Source organism: Poecile atricapillus, chromosome 3 (assembly GCF_030490865.1).
Source record: "Poecile atricapillus isolate bPoeAtr1 chromosome 3, bPoeAtr1.hap1, whole genome shotgun sequence".
NCBI classification, from domain to species: domain Eukaryota; kingdom Metazoa; phylum Chordata; class Aves; order Passeriformes; family Paridae; genus Poecile; species Poecile atricapillus.
In genome coordinates, this window is record NC_081251.1 from 49,310,488 (window position 1) to 49,324,218 (window position 13,731).

General features: G+C 39.4%; 1 protein-coding gene across 1 annotated transcript in view; it reads right to left on the reverse strand.

Moving 5' to 3' along the window:
- Positions 1 to 13,731, reverse strand: part of ROS1 (ROS proto-oncogene 1, receptor tyrosine kinase) — an 82,776-nt gene that overhangs the window by 22,180 nt on the left and 46,865 nt on the right. The window contains exons 29-38 of the mRNA XM_058835702.1: positions 13,491 to 13,632; positions 9,259 to 9,491; positions 8,267 to 8,443; positions 7,091 to 7,265; positions 6,512 to 6,629; positions 4,291 to 4,478; positions 3,565 to 3,654; positions 2,763 to 2,898; positions 2,204 to 2,366; positions 1,882 to 1,946 (exon numbers count right to left, since the gene is read on the reverse strand). Of these exons, the coding sequence (XP_058691685.1) occupies positions 1,882 to 1,946; positions 2,204 to 2,366; positions 2,763 to 2,898; positions 3,565 to 3,654; positions 4,291 to 4,478; positions 6,512 to 6,629; positions 7,091 to 7,265; positions 8,267 to 8,443; positions 9,259 to 9,491; positions 13,491 to 13,632 (1,487 nt within the window). The remainder of the gene's footprint in view (positions 1 to 1,881; positions 1,947 to 2,203; positions 2,367 to 2,762; positions 2,899 to 3,564; positions 3,655 to 4,290; positions 4,479 to 6,511; positions 6,630 to 7,090; positions 7,266 to 8,266; positions 8,444 to 9,258; positions 9,492 to 13,490; positions 13,633 to 13,731) is intronic.

Below are 13,731 nucleotides of genomic sequence, written 5' to 3' on the forward strand. Positions count from 1 at the left end.
ACCTAATCTCAGGTGTGGGCAAAGACTCTTGCAAAAAGTGTGATTTAGAATTTGACAGTTCCCCCCGGCCCCTAGCACATACCTCTCAATCAGACAAACTTTGACACTTTCAGGAACAAACAGAGGGGAAGGAACACCTGGCACTTTCCTTTGCACCCAATGCAGACCTTCCTCCACTGAACTGCCATTCCTAACTTCCCAAGAAATGGGACAGACACAAGAATTTCATGCATGTATTTGCACACAAATGACTCACCAATAACCCACAACAAATGAGTTTTTGAAATAGAGGCAACTCAGTTTTCCTTTTGCTGCATAGCAATAAAAAGGAACAAATAATTCTGGCTTAACTGAGCCAGCATGCATAACATAACAAGCCAAATTTTAATGAACATCCAAAAAGGCAAGTAAGATAGAAGTTGCATGTATTGCATCTTATATATCTACCTGTTTGTAAGCACTCAGATGCACTTATTTTTCCTTTCTACCTTTGGTTTAATTTATGAAACAGATAAACATGAACATCAAGTAAAATCATTCAACCCTCTGTGATGCAATTAAATACTTATTTTTTAATATTAAAAAATGAAATATTCAAAAATATAAAATATACATTATTATTGTTGCTGTTGTTACTGCTGATGTTACAAATTACTATTAATAATAATATAAATTATTATTACTAAGTATATAATACTTAAACTTTTCTATTCTCTTCATTTCTGATTCACTGTATTGGTGTACATATGGGCCCATGTCAATGTTTACATTTAAATGCAAAAAATTTTCAATTATATACTCTTCCAGGATTTCTGGGTTTGGATTATTGTCTGCAACAAGAATTGGGAGAGCCTCAGAAACTTTAACTATGGGTTCATATAATTTCCATAGTACACAGAAAAAAAGACCTTAACTGTGTTTATGACTGCTAGGTAGACTGAAGATAGATTATAAGGAGTTTGCACACAACTCTTATTATTTATCATTAATTTGCACTACAATGACATGGTTGAATACTGGTCATAACAAGCCTTTTACCTCATTCAGTTACATGCAAATAAAAGGCATTAAAAGGCAAATAATGGAAGATATATTTTTAAGTGTGTAACCACAAAAAAAAATTAATATTGTGAAAATCAATTTCCAGTTTAATAGCACCACATTTTCTGTGCAGAAATAAATCCTTCATTTTTAAAAAATTATTTCTACTTCTGCATGCATGAAATGAAAGTCAAAGAAATGCAAAAGTGCATCTGAAAACTAAACTGCACTCTGAGTCTTATACTACTAGCTGAAAATTTCAGTTGAACGTCTTGTTTCTGGCGACACTCTAGAAAACAAGATTTCTAACTGAAACACAAACAAACATTGTTATGTGAAATTCTTGCAGTGGTAATTGCATGGTGATATGCATACAGATGCATAATTTAACACAACCTCAGTAGAAGGAGTATGTGGCAGCCCCTAGTGGTACATTTTTTAAAAATATTTTCCACTGTAAATTACAACTTTAAGGCATCAGTTTGTTATGATTTCTTTCAGTAAAATAGGATTATCTGAATTCTGACCAGCTGCTTTTAGCAACTAACTTGGTTTAGGGGAGCAAGGATACTGAAATGCACCAGTACAATCCCAAATAAATCCGCCATATAAGCATATAGAACATGCAGTCTGTATCTTAAATTTTGCTTATCATATTTATAGCTTTATTTCCATTATACTTATCAGTAGCGATTTACTTGTACGACAGAAACACAAGAACACCTCAAAAAGGCCACAATAATCTGTTTAGAGGAAAGTGCTGCTTTCATTCCTCTGGAAAACCACCACCCTCAAATGATACCAGCTTTGAAGTGTGCCCAGGGACAAAGCTGTCCCTACCTCATTAAGTGTGCCTCCTTCAAGAATTCGCTCTTCTCGTGGTCTGTTGCACCCTTCTTCAGAGTCTACTCAACAGAAAGCAGAAGTGTAGTAACATTTGGTCATCATCACTGTTATCAAATGGTGCTAAGTAGAACCACCATAGATGTGGCCTTAAATATATTCCAGAAATCATTACAAGGCTGAGTTTTAAGAGATTACGAAGAAACTCCGCAAGGAAATACCCAGATCAGCCCAACACCCATTTCTCAGGTAAAACCTCTGAGACAGATCTCTCTGCCCATCCCATTCTGTTGCCAGAGAAATACACAGCTGTGATTACCTTGACTGCTACTTTGGATTCTCCACTTCCATCTGCCAGGATATCTACTGCAGTTCCTTCATATACCTCTCCAAATGCTCCACTTCCTAACAATTTGTGTAAGTTGAGTTTGTCGCGAGGGAAGGCTGGCAGTGATTCAATCTCTGCTTGAGAAGGAAGAGTGCTACAAAACAGCAATAGCAGTCACTTGCTCCTACCTAAGGATGTCTGAAATTCTATTAAAACTCACACAAAGCCAGTACTATTTGCCTCATCAGGTATATTTAAGGGGAGCTCAGGTAAGGCCTGGATGTTTTGGAAGTTACTGGAAAACACCAGGTCTTCTTCCTTCCCTGTGCACTTGCGTTTGTTGCCAGAGTAACGTGAAGAATAGGCTGGGGCTGTGTGCCAGAGGGGCAACACGGCAGGGCATTCTTCACAGCAGACCTGCCCTGCAGAAAACATGCAGCTCTTAACTCTGCCTTCAGGTTTCAGGGATGAGTGCCCTGATGAAAACTGCTCCAGGGAAGACCTCTTAGGTGTTTTTGGCCTGAAAATAACATTTGCTCTGAGGACATACCGTACAGCATAACAGGCATTGGCTAGTCCCACTGTCTCAGCCATCCCCCTGAGTTGAGCTAGTTCTTTATCTTCCTTGATGAACACTATCTGTCCAGGCAAGGCCCGTTTTCTGGATTTCAATCTTTGCTTCCATACTGGAATAGAAAAGGAGATCATTAGGTGTTTCAGTCTGAGAGCACCCCAGTGTGTGAGCACTCTGAAAGGCTACAGGTTTTACATTATTTTGTTCAACATCACCCCCCAGCAGCTCAGGTAAGCAAGCCATTTCCATCTGGCCATTTTTTTTCCACAAAACACAGACAACTGCTCACTGAGCTGGCAACTCAGGTATCCTTTCCTGTGTGTGACAAGACCCCAGGGAAAGGATGAGGATTGAGAGGACAGGACCATCACATGTGGACATTTGCATCTCAGAGTAATCATTATATCCTTTCTTCAGGGACAAAGCTTAAGAGAAAGAAAATGGGACCCTTTGGTGAATAAACTTGAGAATTGTAAGATGCAAGTTTTTATAATGATGCACACAAGGATTAGAGTTCCTTAAGCACTCCTGTGCTCTCCCTGCAGGTAATCAACAGCAAGAAACGCCTGAGGATGGACTGAATTTCTATCCTTGATACTAAAAATATAATTAGCCATCTCTAGGGCCTCAAAGAATGAGAATATACAAATTCCTGTCAGTTCTCACCCTAGGGAGGGAGAATTTCCCTGAATCTGGAGACCAGTAATTTCCCACCATGTGAACTGCCTTTCACTGAGGCCTGACAAACCACAGGTAAACAAAAAACTCTATCACATACCAAAGCCGAATAGCATGACCACAGCCAAACACAGCACAGCTCCAATCACAGAAGCAATGGCAATGATGGTGCCCATGGAAATCATATTATCTGTTAAAGAGAAAGGGAAATTTGCTTAATCACTGTGTATGCATGCAATGTCAACCCTAGGAAGTGGAGTGCACCTGAGAGAACCCTTCAGCTGCCTGCTATGTAAAAGTCTTCCATTGCACAAAGCTCTCTTGTAGGCTGTATATGGATGTGCATTTGGTCAGACTAATCCTTCTCCCCCAGACTTGGGCCATTCCTGTGACTTAATGTATATGCAGAAATAGAAAATGCTGAACTGTTTGGTTCAAGGTCAAACTCAGGGTGTGATTTCCAAAAGCACCCACAAACTGTAAATCTAACATTCTGGCTGAAGGCAAGGAGTAATTCTGATGTCTTTACCCAGTGTGTGAACTTGCCTCTTTTCAAGAATCACATCATAAAGCAGAGTGGCAGACCCACAGAGACAAAGTGGTATAAATCAGCAGAAGTACTTTTCAGGCTCCCTGTTCTGAGCAAAAGAGCCTGGATGAGCACTAGCAGTAGGGGTCACCATACAAACATCATCATCTATTACCTGTTAGAGATAATACTTTACCTTTGCAGGAATATTGTTATTGAATATATTGTTGCTAAATTGGTATGACTATTTAGAATAACAAAAAAGAGATCAACGGAATACAGAAATACAAGACATACCTTCACTCAAGATTATATCCAAGCTAATGTCACTGTATTCACCAAGTCCCAGCATATTTGCAGCTGCTGCTCTGAACTGGAAAGTTCCTTCTAAGTTCTCGGCCTTCCATGTGCAAACACTGCCACAGGAGCCATTGTAAACCACCTCCCATGTGGACTTCATATCGCTGCTGTTGCCAGACTGTCTCCTGAAACATGCACAGCACAGCACAGGAATGTCATTAATGCCACGAGGGCAGTTTACTGCTTCACCCCCACCCCATTCTTTGCTTGAGTTTCATGGTTTTTACAGCATCTCTCTGTCTGCATAAAAGCACAATCTGGTCATGGGATTTTGGCTACAGAGAAGAAAATTGTGCTGCACTATTTCAGCAGTGCTAGGAACCAAACATCTTTATCTTAGCATTGGAAATGAAATACCGGAACACTTTAGATGCAAAAAGCTGTTCAGTATATGCCTGATTCACCTGTTTCAGTATATGCCTCACATCCAAGATTTTAAAATGTTCTAATTTAGCTTTCTGGGGAAAAAAAAAAAAAAAATTTTCTACTGTGCTAGAACTTTTTTACCCTTCCAGACCCAGAGTAATTCAGTGTCTCTTGTGCATCAGGTTTCACAAGCTAAATAGGATACAAATCATTGGCAGTGAAGATACCATTCTTTAGCTAGCCACTTTCCCATAGTATCTGCTGACTGCTGGGTGTATTTCTTCCTTTCCCCATTGGACTGAGATTGATTGCTCACAATAAATTCAGAGCTGATTATTCACCAACCAAAAGAAGACCACGTACTTAAACTTGAAAGGCCATATCTGAAATATCATTTCATGTCACACAACACCGTAATACATCATGTGAAATGACTTCATGAGCAAGTCACTCATTCTCCCAACACACTTTAATGAAGGAAAAAGGCCAAACACTCCTAAACCAGAAAGTTAGGAGTTGGAAAAACTAAATGTTCATGCCCTTAGTGTGTATGTGCTGCCACCAGGGCTGTAGGAAAAATAGAGGTTGTTTAAAAGGGCTAGGCAAACATTTTCTAGAATGCTATGCAGCTGACCTATTTTTCTCCCTGATATGAAATTCAGTCAAAAACATCAGCATGTGTACATTCAAACTGCAAGAGAAAAGCTTATTTCGTTAGAAGACCACCTCAGAGGTGCACTATGATTCCAGAGATGAATAAGAAGCTGGAGTCTGGAGAACAAAGCAGTTAATGCACAGCCATGGCACAGACCAAGAGACTGACCTTTCCTTACCCATCTGCAGCAAGTCAGGAACAGATTATCTCCTGGCATATCAAAATTATTTTCTCAGAACATGCAAGTCAGTGCTCCTGCATGCTCACAAAACTGTAGGAAGCTTACAGCACCAGAAAAACATGTCTGGGTGAAAATTTATATAGATAAAGTATTTACAGCTCCAGAGTGCTGTCAGTCCTTAGCTTTCACAAGCACAAAGAAATAATGGCTGAGTTTAGAAAACTGCTTCCCTCCATCAGTAATGACTTTAAACAATCACTGGACTATTTCAGAAGATGGACTCTCCTAATTTTAAAATAATGCATTAATTAAACTTTGACTGACTGCTGACTACTTTAAACTGACTGCTTTAAAGAAATCTCTCCAGACTCATGGTCAAAAAATTAGAAGTCCAAAGTCACTGCCCACAGCAATATACTCTAACCTGCCCAATCAGCCCTTCCAATGCCAGTGCAGAAATAAGAGTGAGCTGGCACTCTAGTGTGATATCAATAGCCCAGGCAATCGCTATTTGATGACAGAGCACTTTAAAAATTATTAAGTCATCCCACATGGGTGGGAATATTTTATTTCTGGCAATATTACAACACCTTCTTTGAGTCCTCTGAGCATTAATATATTTATGCATATATTTCAGCCAAAAATACATACTACATGTTAGTTGAGATTTATGATTTGAAATTATCTCTAAATCTTCTAATTCACTGGCATAGATCCAAGTATATGATTGTATTTCAAGATTGCTTTGAAAATATTGTGTTTATTTTTCTTCTGTGCTTTCCAGAATTTCTGGAAATTATGGGTCTTGGTTTATCTATGAAAAAGATCCCAATGGGAAAGGCCTTTTGCATCTTATGTATTTCATTCTTCCCATTGGAGTCAGCCTGAAAAGCCCTGCACACCCAGATTTGTTCTGGGCTGCTACCTATGGGAAGAGTGCCTCATGCATAGCTTACCTGCTTTCTAAGATGTAGTAGGTCAGTTTGCTTCCATTGTCATCAGCCTTTTCCCACTGTAGAGAGTTTTTGGAGTCTTCTACTCTTTTAGGAATTCCTGGCTTACTGGGAACACCAGCTTAAGTCAAACAGGGGAAGAAACAGAACCCTTAAAATGTGTTTGTAGCATGACAAAGGGCTAAAAGCACAGAGAAAAATCTGATGCACACAAGGGTGTTTAGATATACAAAAGGAAGGAGGATATATATTAATAATCCTCATAGGGAATGAATCCTTAGCCTTTTCTGTGATGGGTAAATTCCAAGATTTTTACTCACATGCAGGCTTTTACCACTAACAAGTTCACTTGCATTATAGGCATTTCATTTCAGTTCCCCTCACTCTACTTGGAAACGAACCTCATTTCTTTCCCCCTATTACTTCTGAAGGTATGGTATTGTGTTACTCATTTTTCAAACACACAGAACTATTGGGCCTTAGTATAAGAAAATTGTCTGCTAAATTTTTGAAAATATTACATTTAACATTCAGATCCTGCAAAGAGTCTTAAAATCTTGTTATCATGCGTTAAGTGCTTACCTGTAGTTTTAAAGCTTGTTGAAGAGGAAGTGCTTTTCACTCCTGTAACATAAACTACTGTTACTCTTACAAAATAGTTGGTCCAAGGAAGAGTTCCTGTGAGGTTGCACGTGTAAACAAGATTTCCTATGCATGTAGTGTTCGCAGGAGAAAACCAGTCACTTTTTGTTGGCCACTAGAGAAATAAAATATCATTATGGTCAACTTTCTTGCTCTGCTGAAAGTGTGTCACAGTTCTATTCCTGGGTAGATTAACTACTTTGCCACCTCTTAATATCATAGTGGAAATATGACACAGGTGCTCTTTTGACCATGGGATTTTGTCCTCTCAGACACCAAGGACACAAACCCTAATTTTCTTCTTTGTTTTCTGGAGACCTACAAGTCTTGGCAGAAACAAAGAACAGCAGATTAAGTGCCTGCTTTACACAGCCAAAAGGAGCCTTCCCCCTTATATTTCTGGATCATCGTGACGTGCCCATGAGTTCAGTTTGCCATGATGCAACTGAAAGGAGGTGGGTTAGTGGAATTGTGATGTGACATTTATTTTGGGGCAGGAAATGTTTGTTGTAGGTCTATTGAATCTGATCCTCTATAGTAAAGAATCTGCATGATCCAGTTTGGACTTTTTTTGTGTCCAGTGGTTCAGGTGTTGAAGTCTGAAATTTCCATGCATGCTGCTCTCACTGCAGTGCTTACTTCTTACTCCCTGGATCTGGTCTTCTCGCTGGCATTTTCTCCTATCAATCTCTATCACAGGAAAATAAAATCCAGATACTAGATTGTAGCCAATATTTATTGCTTCTTTTCTTCATTTTCTTGTGCAGGGCAGACATAGGATTTGCAACTGCAAACTCAGTTGGGGCAGGGCAGTGAGGAAACAGGGATAGGACTGCTGAAACAGGAGACTCAGAAGAAATTCTGGTGAGGTCATCCAGGATGTCCTTTGGCACTATGGAATACTAAATGCTACAGCTGCACTCCTCCTTGTTCCTGGCAAATGCTGACTCCATCCTGCCCCTGCTGAGCAGCTAAGACTGACATCACCATGCCCAAATTATCCACTGAGACTCTTCATATACTTCCTGCCACCCACCCTGTCCTGCTTACCAGGACAGAGTAGGTTAAATTGTCTCTCTGAAAAATACCCACCCCAAAACCTAAAGGTATTTTTACCTTACACAGCTCAAACCAGAAGCTGGTTTCGTTGATGTGCAGAGGAGCTCTCCATTCTAGCTGGAAACTGGTATTTCTAGGGACTATGTTGATAGGTGCAGATGGAGTCTCAAAAGTTTTTGCAATGACAGGGACACTTTCAGAGAACCAGTTCTCATCAGGATGAAAAGCAAGAACCTGGTAAAGCAATGGATGAACTGTACAATACCAGAGCAGTTGGAAAGCCAGCTTTGCTTTAGCAACACCAAGTGTTTTGAAGACTAATGTTTCAAAGACATTATTCAGGCAATGGAGATATAAGTGTAGAAAGATTTTGCACTTCACAGCTGCAAGGTTATATACCTTCAGGCTGAAATTCATGTCCAGTTCCGCAGAGAATCTTCTTCATTTCTCATCTCAGATTTCTACCAAGTCCCTTCTCTTTCTAGATCTTTCTTAAATGCCATGCACTCTTACACAGACATACGTGATGTCACACCACATATTAGGCAGTGTTTTAGAACCACAGAAACACAAAGTCAAGAAGTGCCTTAGCACATTGCTTTTCACTAAGCCACAGACAAATATGACCTGCTAGGGATGCATACTTGCATACACACGTACAGGTATTTAGGTATATGTGTGTGTATTTATATTCCCCATTATATTATCCAAATCATTAACAAAAGCACAAAATCAAATTAGGACCTACAGATCCCCTCCTGCCACCATCTGAATGTTCTCCCAGCTGTGTTAAATCACTCTAATTGTGATACCCAGTGCACATTCTACAGACATGTTAACTTGGTTACTTTTGAAAATGTCACTCTGATCATAGACCTTCTGTCCAGATGCATAATTGACTATGTTTTTTAAGCCTTCATCTGTAAAGGGGAAACATTACATTTTGTTCTTATGAATCCACATTGCATACATACTTTTGTCTACTTAACAGAAGAGCAGTCTAAAGATTTGCAGGTCGAACAAACCAGTAAAACTATTTGCAATTATACCTTGAATGAATTATTTGTTCCAGGTTGGAGCCCACTGACAGACCAGGCAAGCATCCCATTTGAAAATTCACTTTTTGGCAAAGGTGTTGCTGGGACAGGAGGCAATAAATTGACAGAGATTTGATAGCGGATGGATTCAAGAGGTCCATTTGGCTTCAGAGGTTCACTCCAAGATATGTTGATGGTGGTGTCAGACAAAACTAATGTTTTAATAGTGTCAACTGCCTCTGGTACTGAAACAGAAAGAAAAATTAATCTCCCTTTCAGAGAAGTCAAGAAATGTCACCAAGGAAAGAAAAGAAGGGTATAAGTGTATTAATATGATTCATTCACAGGACTGAAACTCTACACACGTAAAACTCATATTCTGGTATAGTCAGTCAGCTGCAGACAAGTTCAAAATATTTTGACAGACTCTGAGTATCTTCTTGGCTGTCCTAAAACACAAGAAAACAAAAAACCCAAAAAAACTGAACAACAATAGGAAAACAACTGCTGTCCTATACCTCTACATTTGTAGTCATATCACTGAATCCCTATTCCCTCTTAGTTTCCTAATCAGGGTCTCAGATGAGAGTTTAATATGGTGCTTCAATATGCACACAAAAAAATATTCCTGTGCACTATTCCAACTGAAAAGTCTTTTCTTGAACAGAAACTTATGAAAGAAGAAAATCCAAGAATCCAAAATTAAGCATTATTTCCCATCATTTACAATTTTCCTTAGAAATACAGATTCTGGCTGAACTGTGTAAGGAAGAAACTGGGTTGCTGGTCAGATGTCCATACCAGCTGGTTACTCACTAATTGTTCTGGGAAAATCAACCCTTCCTTTGAAGCTTTAAGAACACAGACTTTGTAATGGTATATGGCACTCTGCACAAAAAAAAAACTTTCTTTCCTATTGAGCTGTCCAGATAGGTAAAAATTTAACAAGTCATTACACCATTTATGTTCCCAGCATATCAAAATTATGAGTCCATATGTTTTAATTCATATCCTACTATCAAGACTACAAAGTATTTAATGAAATATACAGAAGCTACACGAAGAAAGAAGACAAATTTCTCGTTTGTCTAGCTAAAACATATGTGGAGTAAGAGTGACACTCTGTGGCAAGAGCAATGCATTAATTGGCTTCCTCTTTTTTACATTCCCTCTGTCTTGCTATTTGATGGAAAGCATAAATTATTCCAAGCTTCTTTCACTTCATTAGAGAATTGAGAAAAAGGCAGAGGGAATTCACACAGCTTCAGAGGTGTTAAATAGTGCACACACTTCAAGAGGCTCTAGCAGCGTCTGATTACAATTTAAACTGGCAGTTACATTCATGAAATTGAGAGCATAAGTGTCAGGACACATATACCTTCTATTTACAGCTGGCTGGAAGTTTTTCAACAAATTGTGTAAAGCTCTGAATGCTGATACAAATACCTATTCAAAATACTCAGGGTTTGTAGGCTGGGGTGGGGTGAGGGTTTTTTGTTAGTTTGGTTTGCTTTTTGTTCAAGACTTGATTTTCATCCAGATTTTTCATTTTGTCCCAACTAGAGAAGCCTGTTCTGAGTTTCATGTTTCATTTTAACATGAGACTAAAAAATTCCATTTGAGTGGAGCAATCCTGTCTCCCACTTCATATGCTACCTTTATGTTTCTTCACAGAAAGGGTGTACATTGCTGCAGGATGGCACAGTTTACCACACAAAAAAGTAATTGTGCACATTCTTGCCACATCCCAATAGTATTTAATGTTATTCAATCAAGATGTCACACAAATTTTATATTACAGATGTGGAATCCCATGCAAAGAATTGAAATCTACTGATAGAAGGCTAGAATTGTTGGGTGTTTTGGAGGGGTTTTGTTTGTTTGTTTTTCTCCATAGACTCCATAGGAAGGTAGAATCAAGGTTGGAAGAGACCTTTCAGATCATTAAGTCCAACTGTCAACCAGCACTACCCCTGTAACCTCTAAACCACATCACCCAACACCAGGTACCTCTTAAACACCTCTAGGGATGGTGACTCCACCACCTCCCTGGGAAACTTATTCCTGACCACCCAAACAGTGCTAACATTTTTTCTGATATCAAAGCTGAATCTCCCATCTCAGATAAGATAAAGGCCATTGCCTCCAGCCCTCTCATTACAGGCTTGTTAGAAGAGACTGGCTCACAATATTCAGAGATTCACATAGGACGAGAGCCTATTTGCTTGATGAGGCAGATGCTAAGGGATCTGACTATTAAGAGAAAAATATCCAGCACAGTTGAACTAGAGAACTTTCAAAGTCTGGATTCCGTGAGAAGGGTGGCAATATGCCTGCACCTCTTGTTTCACTTTCATTTAAAAGATGAAAAGAAGTTCAGCTTAAACAGAGGTTTTTTAAGGGTAAAATGTGACTGCTCCCAGGACAAAAAACAGGGAATGGTCTGTGCATAAGAGAAGCTACTGGTGGCTCACAGGTCTCCTCTGGACAATGGTGGCAAAAAGAGAGGCTGATTATTCTATGAATGAGCCTTTAAAGAAACCACAGAGTGAATCCCTAATGAAATAAGAAAGAAAATCAGGACTCCTGGCGTGTACTTGTCAGGTGTTCTGGGTAAAATGTTTTCTTGGGCACAGCTGATCACTAGGGGAAAGAGACGTTGAGGAAAGTAAGAAAAACACAGTGGTGGCTGTCTGTACTTTAATGCCAGTGATTTCATCAGCTGCTGAAGCAGCCAAAATCCAAGGAGAGGTAAAAAGAAGTAAAGGAAAACGTTAGGAGTCCTGTGGTGGCTCCCTCACTGCATGTCAGAGCCGTATCCACATGCACAGCTGTGCAGCCTGCACGGCTCTGTGCCAGCCACAGCCAGCCCTGATGCAGCAGGGCGAAGGGAGCCAGTGCCCAAGGGCCAGAGGCTGCTGTGCCTCTCAGTTTCGCTCCCTTAGCCTCTCTCAAACAAGAACTGCTCCAGCTCTGCAGGACAAGACTCAGACAAGAAGACTACTGAAGATGGGGGCCACAGCATTCCCACATCCCAGTTCAATACCAAGTATCCCTAGGTACCATCTCTCCAGGCTTTCAGCAAAACATAGATATGCTGTCATGTAGACCTGGCTACAATTCTGACTCTTTGACTTAGGAATTAACAGAGGTGTCTGATGGATTTGCAAGGGAGGAGTTTATGTGTGGATCAAGCTGACACTGGCTGGTGACACCAGGCACAACAGAGCAAAACTGACACAACAGAAGAGCAAGCCCTACGTATTCTATGGGGAATAGCACAATGGCTATTCCATGTTTTCAGCAAGGGACTTCAGCAGAAGCATTGAGAAAGTTTTCTGAAGAGGATCACAAAAGAAAGCTCCTCATAATGACAAATGTGCATGTACAAAATGACACACACAAAACAAGAAAAAGTGAGGAGCAAGGTAGTTCTACTGGGCTGGGTTGCAACATGTGCAAAAGCATAACATGCACATTTGGCATGATTCTTCTCTTTCTGGAAGAGGTCAAGAGCTTCAAGGAAACTGGCACAGTAGCTGCCCCACTGCTGCAAACAGGTAGAGTGAAGCAGGGAATGAGTAGAAGCATCTTTCTGCCCTCACTGAGGTATTTACAAGCACGGGAGGCATCTAGCTCAGATTGCAGTATTCTCAAAGAACAAGAACTGAAAGGGCACATCAAAATTCTTGAAATCAACTGAAAATGAGCTGTTTTCATTCAGTCCAAAAGTAAAAAATGAAGTGTTGTCTTTTCAGCCTGGTTCACAACAAAACAAATCTGCGTTACCCTTAAAAACAGGAATTATGAGAATGACATCAAGCTAAGGGAAAAAAATCTTAAAGTGAAATGAATACATAACACAGATACTTAAACATATGTAACCACACTTACATTCAAATGCAATTTAGTTAAAGTTGTGGTCCAAGGCAAAAACTGCAACTGTTTAGTCACTTTTAATTTATCTTTCCTCAGGAAGCCAGTAAGTCAAAGAGTTAAGAATATATAAATATATATATATTATATATATATATATACACATATATATATAGAATAAAGAATAAATATATTGAATAAATCCTACAAATTCATTTTGTCTTATTGCCAAAACCTTGCAAAGATCTACACAGGTTGTACTTTTAAGAAGTCTATTTGTCCACTTTCTGATTTACAACCCAAATTTGCATACACCTTTCTCTGAGATGAGAACTCTGTTCAAAATCAGAATAAAATATGAAACAAACCTCCATAAAGAGTTGTGCCAATTGTGCCTTCTCCCACAGGCAGTACTTCCTCATCTGAATAATAGTTTTTCACGGCAACTTGTATGGAATAACTCGAAAATGGCTGTAGGTTCTCTAAGACAGCAATAGGACCCTGATATTCCTGTAAGTCAAAATCAGATAATAAACATGCATTCTTAGAAAAGAGTGTCATATGTCAATCCAATCATCTTTCATGTTTAAAAAAAGAATGTTTGAATCA